The 20062-nt window shown below is 46.5% G+C and overlaps 1 protein-coding gene across 3 annotated transcripts in view; it reads right to left on the reverse strand.

Moving 5' to 3' along the window:
- Positions 1-20062, reverse strand: part of LOC142576528 (protein spinster-like) — a 97263-nt gene that overhangs the window by 45575 nt on the left and 31626 nt on the right. For all 3 annotated transcript variants that reach the window (XM_075686685.1, XM_075686687.1, XM_075686684.1), the window contains exons 2-3: positions 7997-8196; positions 5916-6067 (exon numbers count right to left, since the gene is read on the reverse strand). In XM_075686685.1, the coding sequence (XP_075542800.1) occupies positions 5916-6067; positions 7997-8196 (352 nt within the window). The remainder of the gene's footprint in view (positions 1-5915; positions 6068-7996; positions 8197-20062) is intronic.

Raw genomic sequence — 20062 nt, forward strand, 5'->3', positions numbered from 1 at the left:
TCGCCACCGCACGGCGCACTGTCTTCGTATGTTTATACTTTCCACTCCCGCGTACCATATATTATGACAATACCCCCCTTCTCAAGAAAGTTGTTCACAACTATTCTATGACAAGGACGCGGGATGGAAAAAAAAAGAGAGAAAGGAAAATTGCCGTGTACGTTTGTCCACTTGTTCATGTACGCACACGACACACATTGTTCACAGGGCGTTGCGCCCAGATAAAGTACTAATGCACAAGTCTGTTCGCTTTCAAATAAAGATTAAATACTTGAGTGGTCGCATTGTCCAATCGCATTTTGCTAAATGAGCATGTGATTACGCGCGACTCAAGTTGTCAGCTCCGACATTGTCACAATCTTTTATATAGTTAATAGTAAAAGAATACTCCTGCAAAAGGAGACTCCAACGCAACACTCTGTTGACGTGCCTGGCACGCTCCTCTGTGGGCTTGTTTCCGCTGTAATGGTCCCCGGCGCTTTCTCGACTTCGGAGGATCTTGTGTCGGCGCTTCTAAATTTTCAGGACCGAACGAACTGGTCGTATTTTTGCAGGCACACACAAGCACGCACTGACGAGGAAGTGGAGCGGCCTGTACTTTCCCTTTAGCGGTTGTCTTTTGGCACTTGTCGCACGACTTCACGAAGCGTTTTACGTCTCTGTGCACATCAGGCCAATAAAATTCTTGTAGGACACAATCGGTTGTTCTCCTGATACCTTTATGTCCTGCAATGATGTTTTCATGAGCCACTTCTAATACGCCATGTCTAAATGCTTTTGGTATGACCACCTGCTTAAAGGTTCTGCCAGTGGCCTGGTGGTAAAGGCGATACAACAATCCTTTTTCTTCAACGAATTCGTAACTGTGACCCTTTCCCGAGTTAAACAACTTGCTCACTTTGGCAAAACTATGTTTCAGCGTGGGGTCTTTCCGCTGTTCCTTAATGAGTTGTCCTTTTGTCACGTCACGTAGAACGTTTGCCGGAATGCACAAGGGACGAATCTTGCCTTTTTCTTCAGTTCTGGCTTCAGCCACGCTCGATACATGCTGAGGCTTCCTAGGCGCCTTATTCAGCTTCATTTCTATTGGCGACGACTCAGCGTTGGGAGCAGCGGGGTGCTTCCAGTCAGAATCCGGATCGTATGGTCCTCTGACGCCTGGAAGATTTCCCAGAACAAGGTCGTAGAGGGGCTCGTCCATACATGCCACTGTTAACTTGCCTGTAAAATACGGTGTGTTCACTTGCACGACAGCTTCAGGCAGGTAGCTTGTTGAGCCGTCCAGAAGAACAACGTTCCTCTTTCTTCCCGTCATATACACCTCTGGAACGAGTTCCCGTCTGGCAATTGCGGTATTACAACCGGTGTCTCGTAATACACGAACACTTTTTCCCAGCAGCCGGCCTTCAACCACTGGCATCCCGTCGATGAGGAAAGTGACAGCAGTCCCAGGGTTTTTGCCCTCGCTGTCACTTGATCGGCGAGTCTTCTTTCCTGGACGCTTTGATTCTTTCACTGGATGAGTCCGGACTGGTCGAGAATCGGTGAATGTACACACAGAACTTGGTTTGTTGTCCCCGTACCGAGTTCGGCAATTTTCAGCTGTATGTCCCGTTCTGTCGCACAACTCACACTTCAGCATACGCTTAGGCGGGGCACGGCAGTCAGGAGCCAAATGTCCAAACCGGTGGCAGAGGGTGCACATAAGTTGCGGTTTCCTGGGAGCTTCAATGTTTTTCCCACCAAAATCATTTGTGTTGTCGGGACCCTTTCCTAGGTTTGTCCAGTTCTGCGCTTCAAGAAAGCGATCCGTCAAGCTAGCAAGTTCGTCAAGGGATTTGCACTCTCGCTCCTTCAAGAAAATGACTAGCTTTGGCTCACAACAACGCAGAAACTGTTCAGAGATCATGTGATCTCGTAGACCTTCATATGTTTTAGGCACATTAGCCATCTCAATCCAATGGTCAAAATAGGCTGCAATTCTTGCTGCTAACTGTCTTCCAGTTTCGCCCTCTACTGCCCGTGCTTTCCGAAACTTCGCTCGGTAGCCTTGAGCCGTGAATTGAAACCTCTGTAGCAAAGCTTTCTTTACCTTCGGGTAATCTAATGAATCGGCGGCAGTCATCCGACCGATCACAGTTAACGTTTCACCAGTTAGACACATGCTCACAGCAAGAGCCCATTTTTCTTGTGGCCAGTCCTGTCCTGTGGCTACGCGCTCAAATCGCTGTAAATACGCGTGTAAGTCATCGCATTTCTCGTCGAACAAAGGAAGTAACTTCTGTGGATTGAGGGTTGACGAGGAGATGCTGGGCGTATTAAAAATTTCAGAAGCCGCTACCGGCATATTCCGAGCTCCTTCCTGAAGCTGAAGCTTTAGTTGGAGAATCTCGCGCTGCCTCTCGTCAGCTTCCTTGATTGCCTCTCGCTCCGCAGCTCTCTCGTCCCTTTGTTTTGCCTGTTCGGCTTCAATCCATCTGCGAAGTTCTGCACCTGACAATCCTATTTGGAGTCCTATCGCCGTGATTTTCTCCAAATCCATGGTGCCGTCTACTAATGTGCGTCTGCGCTCAAGCGAAACTGCCCCCTTTCACTGTATTTGCGAATGAATACTGGCAGGCTCGCCAGTTTGTGATGTTATTGGGGCCGGATCACTCCAGAAAAAGGGAGAAGCAGCACGCGAAAGCACAAACACACATCGGACTTGTATTGACGTACACGACACAGATAACGGCACACACACGTGACAATGCCTCATAGGCGACATGCACTATCTCTATGGATGGGTGGATTATGATTGGCCTACAGTTCTGGCGGAAGCGTGTGTCGCCTTGTGCTACACCATCACTGTGCTAGAGAACAGCGCACAGCAAACACAGACTAATCAAACGGATTGCCAATAGACACTACGGCATGAGGGAGGTCAGGCTAATTCATTTAGTGCAGGCCTTCGTCATCAGCCGTGTCATCCATGTGGCACTGTACCTAACATTTAGTGTGCAAAAAAAAAAAAAAAACAAGATGGAATGCATCATCAGACAAGCGTTCAAACAGGCAATTGGCATCCCAGTCCCAACCCCAAATGACAAACTCTTAGAATGGGGGCTACATAACACGCCTGACGAACTAATCTAGGTGCACACCACCACCCAATAGGAAAAACTCACACAGAACCCCACGGAGTGGCACCGCCTCCCCTCCCACATTCTACGAAATCTAAACATTTACTACAAAGCACAACACGGCACGAAACTCGGCATTCCATTAGAGAAGAGGAGGAACCTTAAAATTCCTCCACTGCCAAAGAATGTGCACTGGGTGCGCCACGAGGAGCGACAAGTGGCAAGGGCGTGCCACATTGAGCGCAAATACCATGATGTGGAGGGCGTAGTTTACGTAGACACAGTAGAATATAGAGAACGCAAAGGGATGGCCATCTTAGCGGTAGACCCGGACAGAGAACCCCTAGTGAGCAAAACCACGAAAACAGCCAATGCCGAAGTAGGGGAGGAATCAGCAATAGCATTAACAGTGGCCTTCACCAAAGCTAGAATTTTCATGAGCGAGTCAAAGGTCGCAGTTCATAGTTTCGCAAAAGGCCACATCTCACCAGAGGCGCTCAAAATTCTAAGTGACAGCAACCACCATCGTGGGACAATCCAAATTATGTGTGTGCCTGCGCACTCCTCTCTCCCTGGCAACAAGGTGGCTCACAGCGTAGCTTGAGGACCTACTTGCCAAGCAAGTGAGCCAGCCCCACCAGGAACAAGAGGAGACCACATGGTCAGCTACAAACAAATGACCGATTACTATTGGCTGGGAAGGGCCCGGTACCCACCACCTCATCCAGAGCTAACCAAGAAACAGGCGGTAGCCTGGCGCCTCCTGCAAACAAACATGTATCCTAACCTGGTGACCTGCAGCAGATTCTATACAGGGCACTACAATGATCAAGGTAAATTATTTAAGGGTAGGGCGGATCTGCCACACATTCTATGGGCATGCTCGAAGGTAGCTTCTTTCGAGGGCTGCAAAATTCAAAACCGGCAGCAGTGGGAGACCCTGCTGCTCAGCTCAGACCAGCGAGACCAGGTCTGGGCCGTCCAGCTAGCCAAGGTAGCTGCTGAGACCCAGGGGACCTCGGTCGTCTGCTAGGCAGAGGGAGGCTGCATCTGCCCTTGTGATTGCTGGCATCAATAAAAGCTGACTCTCCGTCCCTTCCCTTACTGCAAAGCAAACTCTCTCAAAAGTCTCAGCAGAACATATGACACATCACACTGTTGAAGGTGAAAGTGGCACAGCAGAAACACAGTGTCTGATGTCAATCTTTACACTGCAGAGCTGTTATGAGTGTATTTTAAACACACCCACATGGCTTTAACCTGCGGCAACTAATGCTCGCGAAATGCACTATTTTTGAATGCTCAACAAAATGTGAAAGAAGACTTCAAGGTGAAATTAAATACATTTCTTTACCCAAAAGTTCAGCTTACAAAAGGTATATTTAAGGCAATTGGGGGAAAAAAACAAGAAAAATAAAGGCTTTTTAGCATCCTGCCACAGGCCTTATCTGGCATGTTTACATTTTAATTTGTTTGCACTTGTAAAACGTAACACTATATTAGAAAACTATGCGACCTTATAGGCATTCAAGGCAACAGTGTATTAATGGTTGACTATGGTGAAGCGCGATAGATGGGAGAAAAAAAAAATTTTTCATGCCTATCACACTTCACCATAGTAAGTGAATTGAATTCTGGGGTTTTACGTGCCAAAACCACTACTATTTGATTATGAGGCAAGCGACAGTGGGAACCTCCGGATTAATTTTGACCACCAGGGGATCATTAACATGTCCGCAATGCAAAGGACACGGGCGTTTTTACATTTCACCCCCATTGAAATGCGGCTGCTGCTGCCAGGATTCAATCCCACGACCTCATGCTTAGCAGCGAAACACCATAGCCGCTACGCCACTATGGAGGGTGCTTCACCGTTGTCAAATATGCCATCATCGACTGGCCCGAAATTCTACTCTTCTAAAGCGTATTAATGTATCCCATGGGTTGGACGGGGTTCTTCCTTAGTAGAATTTGTTTTAACTTTCTGAATAAGAATAAAAGTGTTAATACAGGAAAGGGCTGTCTATAAAAGGATGAGAAAATGCACCCAGCATGAAATATTTTACTTTTCATTTCAAAAATATATTTTAATGATTTAATAAAAAAAAAAAGACCTGTTGCTCATTACACTTGGTATGACTTCTATACATCACCCATACCTTACACTCAACAAGACAAGTGCTGTTGCATTTTGAAAACAGACTAATTATGTCAAACTCAGCTGAAAACTGTAATACGCACCTTGTTTAATTTTGATCTTGTTTCTTGCTTTCAATTTGATCTAGATTTCGTTCCAGAAACGTTAGGAATGCAGCTTCACATGGGTAGATTGCGATTACCCTCACTTGATGTCTCACGCGTGTTACCAAAAGCTGATGACTGTCAGAGCAGCACCCAAGGTTTAATGCACTCTTTCGAAAACTTCAAGGGTTTCAAAGGGCTTCGAGGGCGGTGACAAAGCAACATTGTGTTCATATATTCAGAAGAAGATATATTGAGAACTCATTTGCTCAACTAGTAATGGCAGCATTGGTCATTGCTCAAACGACAACGAAGTGCTAGCTGCACATGCCAGGGTTTGTCTCTCGCTTCCAAGGCCTTCAAAGTAGCATTGTGATGTTTTAAGGACTGCTGTTATGTGCTCCCTACAGCAGTACCCAAGTAACTCCTCCTGATATTTCTCAAGAACCTATGGGGGTCAGGAGACCACAGTTTCGGAAACTATGGTCTAGCCCATCAAAGTGACCTAGTCTAGCCTCACCAAAGTGAAGAGAGAGAGCAAGAAACACTCACCTGCCAACGGGGATGGCAAAATAGAAGACCGCCAACATTTTGCTTCGGCGTGGTCCTGAGAAGAGGTCCCCTATGACTGTTGGGGCCACAGTGGAGTAGCTGGCCTCCCCAATGCCCACCAGGGCGCGCAGCACAGCAAACAGCGCAAACTCCTGCACATGCCCAGCCACACAATCTACAACCATCTCAAAACGTACAGCCAGTGACTGCAGCGACACCAGTAGCAGGAGGCAATGCATGAATGTTGCATGAACGCTCGTATCACCAGAACCCCACTGCTAAGCCACTTAGCAACACAGCATGTGGAACAGCATTTGTGCCTGGTTATGCTGGGCAGTGCTTGAAATCTACACAATATCTTGTAGTAAATTTTTACAACTTGCCAAAAAGCTCCAGATGCACATCTACTACCACCATGCCTCACAGTAATTATCTGCCCAGGCTTTAGGTTGCAAAGACTAATTAAATGGAAGCCTTACATACCAAACCGTCCCCACCAGTTTAGAACTTTCCCAAGGTGAAAAACATCTCTGCAACAGGAAAAAAATAATTCCATCCCAGATAATTTAGGTCTCTGTGCACTGGGTCACCACACTGTCATCACTGAAACAGTGCAGCGGCTCAACATTCTTGACAGGTGCAAAAGTGAGGAACTGTACTGCTATGCATACTAATTCTTTCGTGAGAGACTATTGATTTCATCCTCAAAGCGATCTCAGGCATTCAAATTAACAAGTGAGGAATAACATTATACATGTACAGATGAAATTTATGCCTACCAATGCCCTTGCAATCTGTTTACAGAAGTTGATGAGTTTCTTGTTATCCCCACCAGTTAGAGCATGCATTCGTTTCAAAATTTACAGTACAGTTTCGATTCTTCAGGTTAATTTTTTTCCCCAAGCTGTTCCACTTTCTAGCAAGTCTATGGCATGCCTGTGTTGCAAGCTGTTTGGCTAGTGGTCACACCTGAATCTCTACACTTGCTATTGAAACAAACATTGTGAAACTAAATACGAAAAGCACTATGGCATGCCATTACAAGCACATCACCAACTTTCCCTGGGGGTGTCTGTTGCCTTGTCATGCGTCTGCCTTGTTTACCATGCTGCCAACCATCCAAATGTTCAAGCTCCTCGAACAAACACTTTCTAAAGGGTGGGCATAAATTTTTGTTTGTTCTTGTCCACTTTCAAGATTAAAACTTAGTGCAAAGCACAAGGTGCCGGAATAAAGTTTATATGTTGAAACAAAAGATAAACAGACACAAGCAATTGCATCAGCTACCCGTCTATTTTGCCGTATGGCCTTTCTGCGTATGGTGCTTTAATGCCAGAGCATACCAACAACTTCATAAAGAATTGCTTCAGCTTGAACTCTAGTACATGCAGATAAATAAATGACACATCATGACAACAGAGGAGGGTAGTAACCCTGAGCATCACGATGCAGCAAGAATATGTGTTCTGTACCTGTATGTAGAAGACCACGAGCTAAAATTTGCTTTATGTCAACCTACCAAGAGACACAGAAACATTAATTTTGGCGAGGTCTGTCCTTCCACAACCACTTCCAACACAATACAGGGCACTCTGAATCATCATCACGTGCTTGTGGTAAACCAAATGAGGATATCTCACATGTGCCATTAACTTGGCTGATTTATGCCCAGCAGAGGTCAAAACTGCATAATGCTCGAACAATGGGGAATGAAACAGTCTATTCAGAAACAATTTTTGGGCCATGGCTTTCTCCAGAAATTTCAAGGCAGGCATTATGTGCTGAGCAGAGTTTTTGGCTCACATTGCCTGGTATTGTAACGCCAACAGTGTGCCATGTGTTTGAAATATATTTCATTCTTTAACTTCGTGCTTAGGTGTTACATTACAGCCTCCACTATTAGTTTCTTTTTCATTGTCTCCACATCCATTAGCTTTTCCTTTTCTGTTTGTGCAATTTTCATAAATCTTAGCACTTTAACCCCTAAATAAGTGAACTAGGGTAAACAAAAGCACATGCTTCTAACCACGGTCCTTGATCCCCAAATTAAATCTAATGTATCCATTTTTGAGGCAATGTACCTTTGGTGGTATGGAACCAAGAAGAGTAGTGGCACTCCAGAAGAAGACACCAGCAGCCATAATGGCTCGACGGCTGTAGCGATCACCCAGGTAGCCGAACACAGGTGCTGTTAGCATGTACGTTATCACAAACACGGTCTGCAGCAGTCCTCCTTGGGAGTTCCTCAGCTTGTAGTGGTCTATGACCTTGTCCAGCACTCCTGTAAGCCATAGGAGGACACATGAGCTGTAGATCTTCAGCACTGTAGGACACCTAGGTCCCAATGGCACACACTGCAATGTCACCATGGAAAAAGCGAAAAAGTCTACAAGGGGGGGACATCATGTTACACTGCTGAAGGCCACCAATGTAGGCCAGTTACATGATTGCATTACACCAGAGCTGGCATTAGAGTGCACGGTAGGCTTCAGCATCTTCCTTGCTTGCACTTTGGACATTCTCTCTAAGCAGAAAAAGAAACTCACATGTAGCTGTGAGCAGCACAAAGATAATAAACATACGTTACAAGGAACTACCAGCTTCCATGCATTTCAGGAGAAAATGTCTGCAGAGCAGTTGGCAAAACAGCTGATCAATTGTGCATTTATTAAAATATACTGGGAATCATTAATTCTGTGCACCAAGTGCTGCTGATCCTTAGAGGTCTCATGCTGAGCCAACTTTTGGAGATATAGGAGAGTAAATTTGAAACGTATTGTGTTACGAGCAGTTGGTCTACAAAGGCTGGCTGCATGAAAAATGACGACAAACTAGAGAATAACAGTTCGCGGCAAAAAAGTGCTAAAGTAGCCCCTCATCTTTGTTTGACCATTTTCTTTGTTTTCAGCAAACATACTATGTTGGGGGGGGGGGGGGAGCAAATGTCTGCAAAAAGGAATCGTTTGTTTTGCGAGATGCAGCGTGGGATTCTTGAAACAAAAATTTGCGATTCACTAAACGTAGAGAAGAAAATTTTCGTTACTTGCAGATTTTACAAATATGAAGACTTATCACTAAAAAACTAAAGCATTGCACATTGCCAAATATCTTTTGGTAATCCTACACCATTAGAACTACTCACTCAAGGAAACTTGGATTTGTGTCGGCCACAGTATTTTTCTGAAAAACTGCGAAGCCTTGCTTTTAGGTCAAGCCCCACTCACTGACCTCAACATCAGTGACTTTGTTGGGAAATGTTAGCTAAGGCAACAAAGCTGAAAATTTTTCTGACAAATCTTTGAAGGGTTTCTCGCAAATTAAAAATAAATATATGCGGCTACACTACGTACTTATTTTGTAATAAGATCCCAAAAATGCCAAAACTTCCAAAGTAGCGAAATTGAACCGTATTATGGGTTAAAAGAACTATATCAATCATCACCGTTTTTAATGCAAAATCTTACAGAATGTCCACTCATGACTGATAAATCTAGTACAACGGAAGCATAATGCACTATATTGTTTTAGGCAAAAACAAAACCTATCCTTAGACCACTGTACGTTGATCCCTATTCAGGGTGTCTACTAAGTTAGCATTTCCAAATTCCCTGAGTATGTCAAGACAGGCTGACACCATGTTGTCCGATCCACTTTGAATAGCAGGGAGGAGTGTTTATCTTATTTGAAAAGAAAATGGAAGGGAGGGGTTAGTAAAATGCACAGCGAATAAAATATCTTCGAAAAAAATGGTAAACGCCATTGCACATCGAGTCAAACATCTTCAAATACAAATAAAAAAGATACATGCAGAAGCAAATAGTTTCAAACGGTATGATCTATTTCTATAAAATGATAGCAAGCTCACTGGTATGAGGCCCGAACTTTGTCACAAATGAGATTCTCTCTCAGCAGCTGGAAAGCCAACCTCTACTGTCCTGACACACTCTCAGCCCGTGCACAATGCCTCAGAGTTGTGTGTCACCGCTTTGAAGAGTTTATTTTGGTTTGGATGAGGGACACCTGCATCTCGGTGCCAGCCAACATTTTGTTTTTTGAGCTCAAGCTCCTTCAAAGAAGCGACGGCATGCTTCCTTTCCTGTTCATTTGTCAATGCACCGGCCCTTTCTGTTATTGTTCGTCTCTCTCTGCCCGTTTGCCCCACGGATCATTTGAAGCATCCTCTTGGTCTTGGTACAGTTAACGTCCAACTTTTTGGACTCCCTAGGGGGCCGCAGAAACGTCCACAAAAATGAATGCGTGCCTTTTGCTGCCCTTAAACGGGCCCTGGACTACCCGTCAGGCTTGGTGAAATAACATAGTTCACAGGTAGCGTGTGCTGCTGTGAACATCTCAGCCAAGTTTTGCTGTCGTACGCACTGCGTGGAGCCCAAAAGCAGATTGCGAAGTCACCTTCCTCTCAAACGCTCTTTTTTCAACAGAGGGCCCTGTCCTCACCCTCTTCTGGATGCTTTATTTTGCCATTCCCTTAGACGGCTGCGGTATCTACATGGTGTAGATACCTCAGCCACCGCGGGGTGTCGCCGTGAGTCCATGGTTAAAGGGAAGCTGAAGAGTACTAGAAATAAGTAAACTGCACACATACAAATTATGTCTGGAAATATTACGCCAGTACAAACTAGACAAAATAACCTTCGAAACCACCTATCACACTAAACTTAGCACATACGAACTTAGGAAACAATGTATGGAAACACCTCGTGTACGCACTAATTACGGTTTTCAGAGGTTAGGATGGCAAATTCCTGACTTAATTAATCAATACCCTATTATTCTGGATACTGTACGCAACACTCCCTCTATACGTAAATACAAAATGTTAATTAAAGCAATGCTCATAAATGAACCTTAAAGGTGAAAACTGAACGTATACCTATCACTAGTGTGTTTTGTAAATACTGCTATGGTTGAATTGTGTTTTGAAGTATGCTGTTTGTTTTTCCGCCGAAAGCATGTGTTTTGTAAGGATGTCTTATGTATTGTGTAAAAAATATTGAATGTGTGTTCTATTATGTAATGCTCTTTCTTGATTTTTGTAGCCTGTGGTGCCGCCTGTCATCCGGGTGGCGTGGCCTCGTCAGGCAAAGTATGCCTTTTGCCACGTCACCCTGGACAACCTTTTCGTTGTCTTAAATAAATTCTGAATGAAATGAAATGAAATGAAAAAAAAATGAATTCAATAAGACGCTCATATACGGATGCGGGAACCTTATAAACCATGCACGTAAAATTTTGGGCGGGATTTTTCACTTAGGAACGACATAATTGCTGGTTAAAATTGCGCTGTCACTCCGCCCCTCGTCGAGCGCCGTCCGCTGCTGCTGACGCTAACGATGCAAGCGGAGACCGGAAACCACGGCGTAGTGACGTCAGCTCTGGTGTTCCACTCCTTCGCATCCTCCGCGACCATGCCTGACCGCGCTTGTTTCTGCGTGCATGCCGTCATAATCTTCGCTCGAGCCTGCATTCCTTTGTTTGTGTGTATGTAGAGTGGTACACTCTAAGAAAAGTTTGCACCCTTTGGAGTGTATATTTGCCACACAATGATAATTGTCATCTGTCTTATCCGTATTTCCTTTCTTTAACACTACGAGCCCGGTACTTTCCAGTAACCAATGGCATGCGTGTTATCAGCATGACACAGCATTCCCGACAGGAAAGTAACGTGCGCAGCATTTTCAAGAAAGGAAATACGGGCAAGACAGATGACGATTATCATTGTGCGGCAAATATACACTCCAAAGGGTGCAAACTTTTCTTAGAGTGTAGTGACGTACGCAAGATCAGTTGAAGTGGTGGGCTGATCATGCCAGCGTTCTGTGCAGCGTACATTTGCATGAACACCAGCGGCCACGACGATGTTCCACCCGCAAGACAAGAAGCTTGCAGCTAAGCGGGAGGCTGCTGTGAATCGAAAGAATTTCAAGCGCTCAAGAACAGCAGTGCTGTGCTCTAACCACTTGACGACGATTACTACCAGAGTTTATCAATAAGGTGTGAATGAGTGAAAGTACACTTTCTGCTAGCAGGCTTTCTAAATGCAGCGCGAAAAGGTCGGGGCAACGAACGCACAAAGGCGGCCCGGGTGCGGGTGGACGGATGGTAACTGGTCTTGGAAGACCTTATGAATACATGAACTTGTCCAAACCTGGATTTTGATTTATTGCTTGCTCCTTCATGTTAGCATGCTGAATGGAAGGTACATGTTGATCTCCCACCCTTGACGCAGGTTTGGTTACAAACCGCCATTAATTTTCTATTCAGACCTGTGTTGTGAAACAGCCAACATGCAGCTACCATAACACAGTACAAGTGTAAAGCTTTCATGTGTTTGAAAGCTGGCGCACGCCAGGACGCTGCGCTCCCCCTTCTCTCACATGCAGAGAGAAACCAGCTGCCTCGCATAGCCGACAGAATTCGCCGCCTTTACGGCTCGGGTATGATTAGCGTGCGGATGGCGCGCTGACGAAGGCCACTACACGTTCTACAAGAGCCAGAAAACTTTTCCCGCATGTAAACCGTCTGTGTAGATTGCCGACAGCTTTGGGGCAGCGCACAAATGCAGACGATCGCATCCCTCCTTACGTTCCACAAGGAGGCATGCAGGAACATAACAGTACAGTTGTTTACCTGAAAACGAATTCACTGGATCGCTGAATACAGCTCTGCAAACAACATACCCACCAAAGAACGTTTCTAACATGAGGAGATGCTAACACTTCGCTTTCGTTCGTGTCTAAAGTACTGCTTGCTACCAGCATCTTTTGCTTCTTGGAGAGGCCGGCTACGTATACATGTAGGGAGCAATGCCGAACTCCTCAGAGAAATGCAAGCTCTCGAAATTTACCATTACTGTCTCACCAAACCACAGCGCCAAACTACCTTGCACCATGCTTCATGTGTGGTGGCAGCGGGCGGTCCAGATGGAGACCAATGTTGACGTCACGAGGCACCCGACCAATCACAGGCGGAAACGAGGCGCGCGAGCTGCCCGAGTCTGCTACTGCACTTTTCGTCAAAATAAAATCTGTTTGCGCTTTCTTTCGCTCAATTGTGATGCTATATTCGAATTCGGAGAGTTGAAAACCATTACGTACAGCTCTTCACTAATTTTTTTTCTGGAAAACTCTTCAACTTCCCTTTAAACGCACTGCGGCTCACTGAGGGAAACCGCGTTTGGCTTAAGTTTAGCGCGTCGTAGGCACCAAAGGCGGAAGTCGTGGCTTCTACCGTAACATCTAAAATGAAATTTGAACTGCGCGCCATGGCGACATTTAGAAGGTGGAGCGCTGTGGGCTCGCCCTACAGTGCCGTAGCCTTCGGAGTGCGAGGCATTGAAGAATGAATAGGAGCACAGCGGAGGCTGTGTTTTATTACCAATAACTCCACTTCTGCTGAATGCATTGAAGTACTTTTTGCGGGAGAGTATTTCTGAAATAGCTTATTTTCACTTCAAATGCCTTTCGAAGCAATAAAATGACAGATACTGACAAAAAGAAATGCTAAAAATGAATGATCTTCAAGGCGTTTCGGCTTTGCTATGCAAGCCTTGTTCACAATGGGGTTCATGTTTCATCCCGACAATACGGCCTTTCGTCGAACGCTCGACTTCAGATGTGTTTGTCCACTTCAATAAAAAATGGTTCAGGGCCCCTTTAAGGGTTCCAATCACCATAGGCACGCCAGAAAAAGCTCTGAAGGCCCGCCAGTACACTTATTAGGCATATCGGTACTCGTACTGTGACAGGAGGCAGCGGGTGCACGCGTGTATAATTAAGGAATACATACTGTGGCTCGTGACAATTGCCCCTTCCCACGCTTGTTAAGCTTCACCGCAATACTTGGAGTATGCGTCACCGCGTAACAGTCCTGTATCGAGGTGAAGCTGACTTTCAAAAAGCGGCAATTTGCAACGCCCCGTGCTTTCCGAGCTTCGAAGCCAATCGCAATGATTACAAAGGCGGAGTCGGCGACACTGCTGACAGCGGCGAATTCCATCAATGGAAATCACGGAACCGAGCGGCAAGAAGCTTAATAGCGAACGTCGAAGCAGCTAGACCTTGCGCTGCGGTGGTGGTGGCTACGGCCGATAGCGGATGGATGGATGGATATTACGAGCGTCCCCTTTGGAATGGGGCGGTGGGTTGTGCCACCAAGGTTTTGCTATTATACTGCCTAATGTCTTACCTCGGTTGAACAAGAAAAAAAGAAAAAGAAAAAATCACGATGAACTGCCACAACCAAATTTCCTTACCCCCTATTATGAACTTTGCTTTTGTATGTCCCAGTTTTTTGTCGTTTCCCTACTTCCACCAATCTTACAATCCCTTCTTACTAATCTCTATTGCGGATATGATTACTTTTCCCCTGCTCTCGCTGAACCCAAGGGCTTCAAGGATGCCAGTGGTGCCTAAATCAACCGCCGGGCAGATGTCTTCACATTCTAATAAAACATGCTCCATCGTTTCCCTAGCTTTACCACAGCAAGCACATGCTACTTCTTCCTTCTTATATCTCGCTTTATAGGTGCGTGTTCGAAGGCATCCGGATCTCGCTTCGAAAAGTAATGAGATTGCCTTTGAGTGGATCTGCGTGCGAGAGCGCCGGTTCGAAGCGGCGAGGTAATCGAAATGGCGGCGGTGGTGGCTTTGATTAAAGCCGTTTCGGACCTGTAGCCGCGGCAAAAAGTCAGTAAAATCGGACGGCGACGGGTTCTTGCGTTCTGAACTTCAGACGTTCTTATACATTGACTCTATGGGGCACGTGGCGGTACCGCGAGGCCGTCCTAATTATCGGGCATGTCCCAAAAATCGGGCGTCCGGAAAATCGATCGTTGGCGACTCCTCCAGCCGACGACACGGCGTCCGAAACCATTCGTTACGATTCCTCTCTATTACTCGAGCCAGCATTAGCGCAAATTTTGTTCCCTTTCAATAAAATTACAGCTAATTTTGCCTGATAGACGCACAAGTTCCCCAGGATTTACCAGAGTATTTCCAGACTATGAAAAATCGCTGAATATCCCCGGTTGTCCCGGTTGGTGGACACCCTGCTATTACATCTGTGTAGTTCTAAATAATGAAATTACATTCATATTGCATTCTGAGATAGTTGTCTTTGTGGAAGTAAAGAAAAGTGACTGCCTTTTTTGCCTCTGCTGAGCCACGAAATTAGCTCGGCTTTTGAGGGCAGCAGGCATGCGAGGAGAGCTCACTGTGCACGCGCCTTTGCATCCGCCGCCGATCGCCAAGGCAACGCGCCACGCGCAGCCAAGACGCGTGCTCGCCTACAACAAGCACTGGGCTGTTGCTACGCCATCCGAAGTTGTGGAGCATTAGTGAAGTGAAGAGAGTGTTAGTTTGAACTTTGAGAAGGACATGCGCCTGTTCAGTGTGAGAGGGTGAGGTTGGGGTAAAATAGCGCGGTTTCCCCCGATGTTCTTGCAGTGTTCAGCTATTTGCTCTTTGTACGTGGCAGCGTCTTCCACAGTCGTAGGATTCGGCCAGGGAATCGAGGGCGCCCGCAGGTCGATTTCGCGGGCAGGTTGATTAAGCAACTCATTTCCTTCGATCCCAGCACGACCAGTTGGCAACGCAGGGTGATTGTGATGATGGGGTTGCGGCTGCCGGATTTTATTAGAATGTCATGTATGTGGGTTTCCAGTAGCCGGCGTTGTACGTTGCGAATGGATTTCTGGAGTCGGTATAAATGTTGATGTTATTGGACTGGTGCATAGTAACTAGACAGGCTTCTTGTATTGCATATTAACACATGTACTTGTTTCCTTTTTCGGGTGGGCGCTTTTCACCGTCTAACAAATGCTAACGCTCAGCGCGGGACGCGGCCGCATCTATCGGAAGTTTCTCGAATGTTATCCATGGTTATGCTGTCACCGAAGCTTGTGTAATCTGATTGCATGTGCGACGCGAATTGTTTAAACTTTCTGGAAGACACGCGGGCACCGGCGATTACTCTTGAACCTTCGATGACTCGTGCATAAAAGCCGATGCGCTCGACCGGCAGATCAGATTTCGACGATCGCCGACCACGTTCGCCGTTTTCGCTGTGCATTGAGTGCAACTTGCTTTTGAGGGCACACGTTCGCACAATAAAAAGTTAGTTTCGTCATTAACAATTTTACTGCTTTCTTCACCGTCACTACCCCGTAACAATATATTATCGCGCGAGTTTCTAGGGTGGCTATGCTGGGACGATTGGAAGATGGCTCAGTTGTTTGGGTGATCGGTGCTGTGTATTCAGGTGTATATATAACATATATTTCACACGCACACGATCCCATGTTAGAGCGCGTGGCGTCCGCGTATATCATGATGCACTACTTTCCTGTCTCCGTGGTGATGTTTTGCTTGCGCTTGACATGGACAGTCATGTATGTGTGGCGTCATTTTTTGTATGTTATTAGAAAATGCAATGTTGCGGGGTAACTGAGGGCTTTGGCTAACAGGTGTCAGCTGGATGGGGAGGGTCCCATCCAGCTGACACCAGGATGTCGTTTCAGGATGTCGCATATATCCTTGCTCCGTACAAGACAAGCGCGGCACTTGTCTGTTTCGGTGTTGCTGTTTGGCGAGAGTGTGAAAGGGGCCCGAGTGTTGAAGGCGCTGATTTGAGGTGTATATCGGTAGACCCGGGGCGGTCTTTTGAAGGGTGCTGAGTGAGGATTTGAGTTTTCAAGTTTGTGTTTGTGTTATCGTTAGGAACAGGACGGTGTACAGAAGCCTGCTATACGCGAGCGCAGTCCCGGGCTTTGTTGCTCGTTCTTCTCTCAGTCCGTGTTTTTTGCTAATGATCAGTCGCATTAGGTGTGTGAGATATCCGCAATGTTTTTTTATATTGTATAGCGGAGTTGCCATTGTTGTAGTGATTTACGATGAATCCGAGTATTCGGCACCATGCCACCTTTGGTATCTGTTTGCCTAATAGGCTGAATTATATCAGGGCGTTTGTTTTGGTATTGTGTTCGATTCATGAGGAGGAGTTCCGACTTTTCTGCTGAAAGTTGGAGTCCGGCTTTGAGTAGGAGGTCAACTATAGTGTCTAGGCCTTCTGGAGGGTTGTTTGTACATCCTGGACATCCGGTTTCGCACCAAAGGTTAATGTCGTCGGCGTACAAAGTAGGTTGGGAATTGGATAGCTGCCTTGACGGTGCTGTCATGCAGAGATCGAAGAGCGTGGGAGATGTAATCGATCCTTGAGGTGTTCCGCAGGTAATATTGATGGGGAAGGAAAGAGAATGCACAACCTTCAAGCGTGCTGTCCTACCTTTGAGAAAACTGCGTATGTAATTGTACATGTTGGCGCGTTGGAATAGTGTTCGGGGAACGCTCGCGAAGAACGGGCAGTACGACTATTTTCGAAGCGGTTCCACAAATTGGTCGAAATACGACAACGCGTGGCCGCAAAAACGAGGCATCACTAAACAAGCAAAGGAATTCCATATATAGTTTCTGGAAAGCAACTAACCGTAAGAGCAATGGACCCAAAGCGCCTTCAGGAATCTGAATCTACATGCTCAGTAACAGATTGTACACATGAGAGGCACTGTTTCTCACACTTTTGGCGAGCGATAGCCACGCAGAGTTAGAAACTGCGCGCGAATTTCAAAGTGGGCATTCAATTTCATAAGTGCAACATGTGCCCTAAGGTGGATAAAAAAAAAAAGCGAATTTGAGAAGCTTCATACTAAAGCTACAATGACCTGTGATTTATCGCGAATGTCCGCCTATTCTGGTAATTCGCCCGAATAAGAACTGCACCACCCTTTCGCTTCGACTTTACTGCGATAGCAATTTTAAGGGCCCTCAGGGCGAATTCGCGCCGTACGCGTCGTCACGATGTTCCACATAAAGTCGAAGTGCGATAACCTCGCGGCCGCGCGATGTGCGCTGTGCGCAAGAGCGAAAGCGCAGGCGAGTGGAGAGGGGTGGTGGCTCGGTCTCGCGAGCGCAAGGGAGGACGGCGGGGAGAGTTGGGAGAGTGCGCGCCGTGTTCCTTCGCGCGCAAGGCAGCGTGGGGTAGAGGGGTGTCTATACGCGCGGGCTCTATCTTGAAAGTCACCTGCGGTGAGTACAGTACAGGCACGGCCGCTCGATGAAAACACAGTTTTCATCGAGCGACCGAGGGCTGCTGGCCTCGTGTGCGCTGTGTTCTCGCCGCTTAGTTCGCGTTGAAGCGAGTCGCAGTACGAAGGGCAGTTCGCTCGCGCCAATGTTCTGGCAGCGAGTGCCCGCGGTCATCGAGTGAGACGCATTTTGCTTGCCTGTGTGTGCGTGACAGCGTGGTAGGTATTTTAGTAAACGAATGTTTGCAGCAGTCTATGCAGCTGATAAAACGACTAACCTTAATTCGTACAGCTGTCTCTAATTTGCTGTCGCAATCAATTTAAATTATGAGGTTCTAAGCGCCAATACCACGATGTGATTATGAGACACGCCGTAGGGACTCTGCATTGATTTCGGCCACCCTGGCTTTCTTAAAGTGCAGCTAAACCTACGTACCACGGGTGTTCTTGCATTTCGCCACTATCGAAATGCGGCCGCCGTGGCCGGGATTTGATCCCTTCGCCTTTCGGGCGAAATTGCGACTTTTGTCTATTATCTGCTCGAACCAAAAAGAATAACAGTAACACCCTGTATAAACAAGCCTGTAAGGAGAGGCACTCGTTCGCGAAACGGCAGTTTCGTTTGGCGACTGAAGGTCCAACTCTGATATAAAGCGAACGAGAGTTAGCTACTTCCGATTCTGGCGTCATTTTTTTTTTGTAGTGTTTATGATCAGGTCACCCATTGGCCCCACGAAGTGATGTTACTATTCGCGTCCATCGCGTGAATTTTGAATTTCCAAGTTCCAAACGAAATTTAATTCCTTTCTTCTTCTTTAGGCACGCCGTAGTGTGTGACTTCGGGTTAATTTGTACCACCTTTAACGTGCAACCAATGCATGGGACACGGGCGTTCTTGCACTTCGGCCCCATCGAAATGCGGCCAGGATTCGATCCCGGGACCTCGTGCTTAGCAGCACAACGCCACATCCGCTAACTACCACGGCGGGTCAAATTCCAAGTTCGCGGTGCGCCCGTATATATATTCGAAGGGGATAAATTAGATCGAAGTAGAAGGGATTTGTATTAACGCGCAACCGGACGCGTAAGATATGAAGCTCACCGCATAGCAAATGATACGCCAGCGGCACCATCCACAAATGACATTCTTTAGATAAAAATGTCCTTTACTTTTTTTTAAATCAGTCAGCCGGGCATTGAAATTAACAAAACTGTAATGCAATATAGTTCCACAAACTTCCAAGCAGCATGCACATTGTAGTTATATGTAAGTAAAGGCAGCAACGTAGTAATTTCATGTCGTGAAAAGTGGGTGCTGTGACTGCGGACCGACGCTTGCACAGGATACACAACACAACAGAAAAAAAAAGCTTTGCTTTTAAAGGTGCACGCATTTTTCGCACAGAGTAATAAATTAAGGAACGACTTCGCGTTAGCAAACAAATAGAAAGCAATACGACATGACTGGGCGGCACGACTTCACCGCGGTGCTTATCGCGTCAACCCCGCTTGACAATTGGCCGGAGCAAGAGCAGCTGCCAGCCAGCCTGTCAACCTATACAGTCTCGCACACGCCAGTGCGTCGATTGTAAAGCAGCTGCATGCGGCGTCAAGCCCGCTGTCGAAACGTGTATTTACGCGCGCGAACTTAAAACGCACGCACAAAGCCAGGGTGCCTTTCTCGGCCGTCATTATAGTTTCGAGCACAAGACGACGCACATTTATTTCCACGCGCACGGCTTGTACGTTTTATACGCGTACTATACAGATCGAGACATTTTTTCGATGGCTGTCGAGTCGAACTCGATCGAAATTGACCTTGCGTGCGCACGTCCGACAGCATACATGTGCCTGCGTGTGTGCAGCTGTTTTTGTGTTCGAGCTGCACTCGACAAAAGTCCACACGACACTGCTCGAAAGCAGAAATGTTGGCGCGCTACCCCTTGAAGAACCGCAGCCAGTACTAATTAATCTAACAGATCCGCCAAACGGTCCTCCCAAAGGAGACCTGCGTTGCTTCGGGACGCCGTCAGTCGAGCCCTCGGTC

This window comes from Dermacentor variabilis, chromosome 3, assembly GCF_050947875.1.
Source record: "Dermacentor variabilis isolate Ectoservices chromosome 3, ASM5094787v1, whole genome shotgun sequence".
NCBI lineage: Eukaryota > Metazoa > Arthropoda > Arachnida > Ixodida > Ixodidae > Dermacentor > Dermacentor variabilis.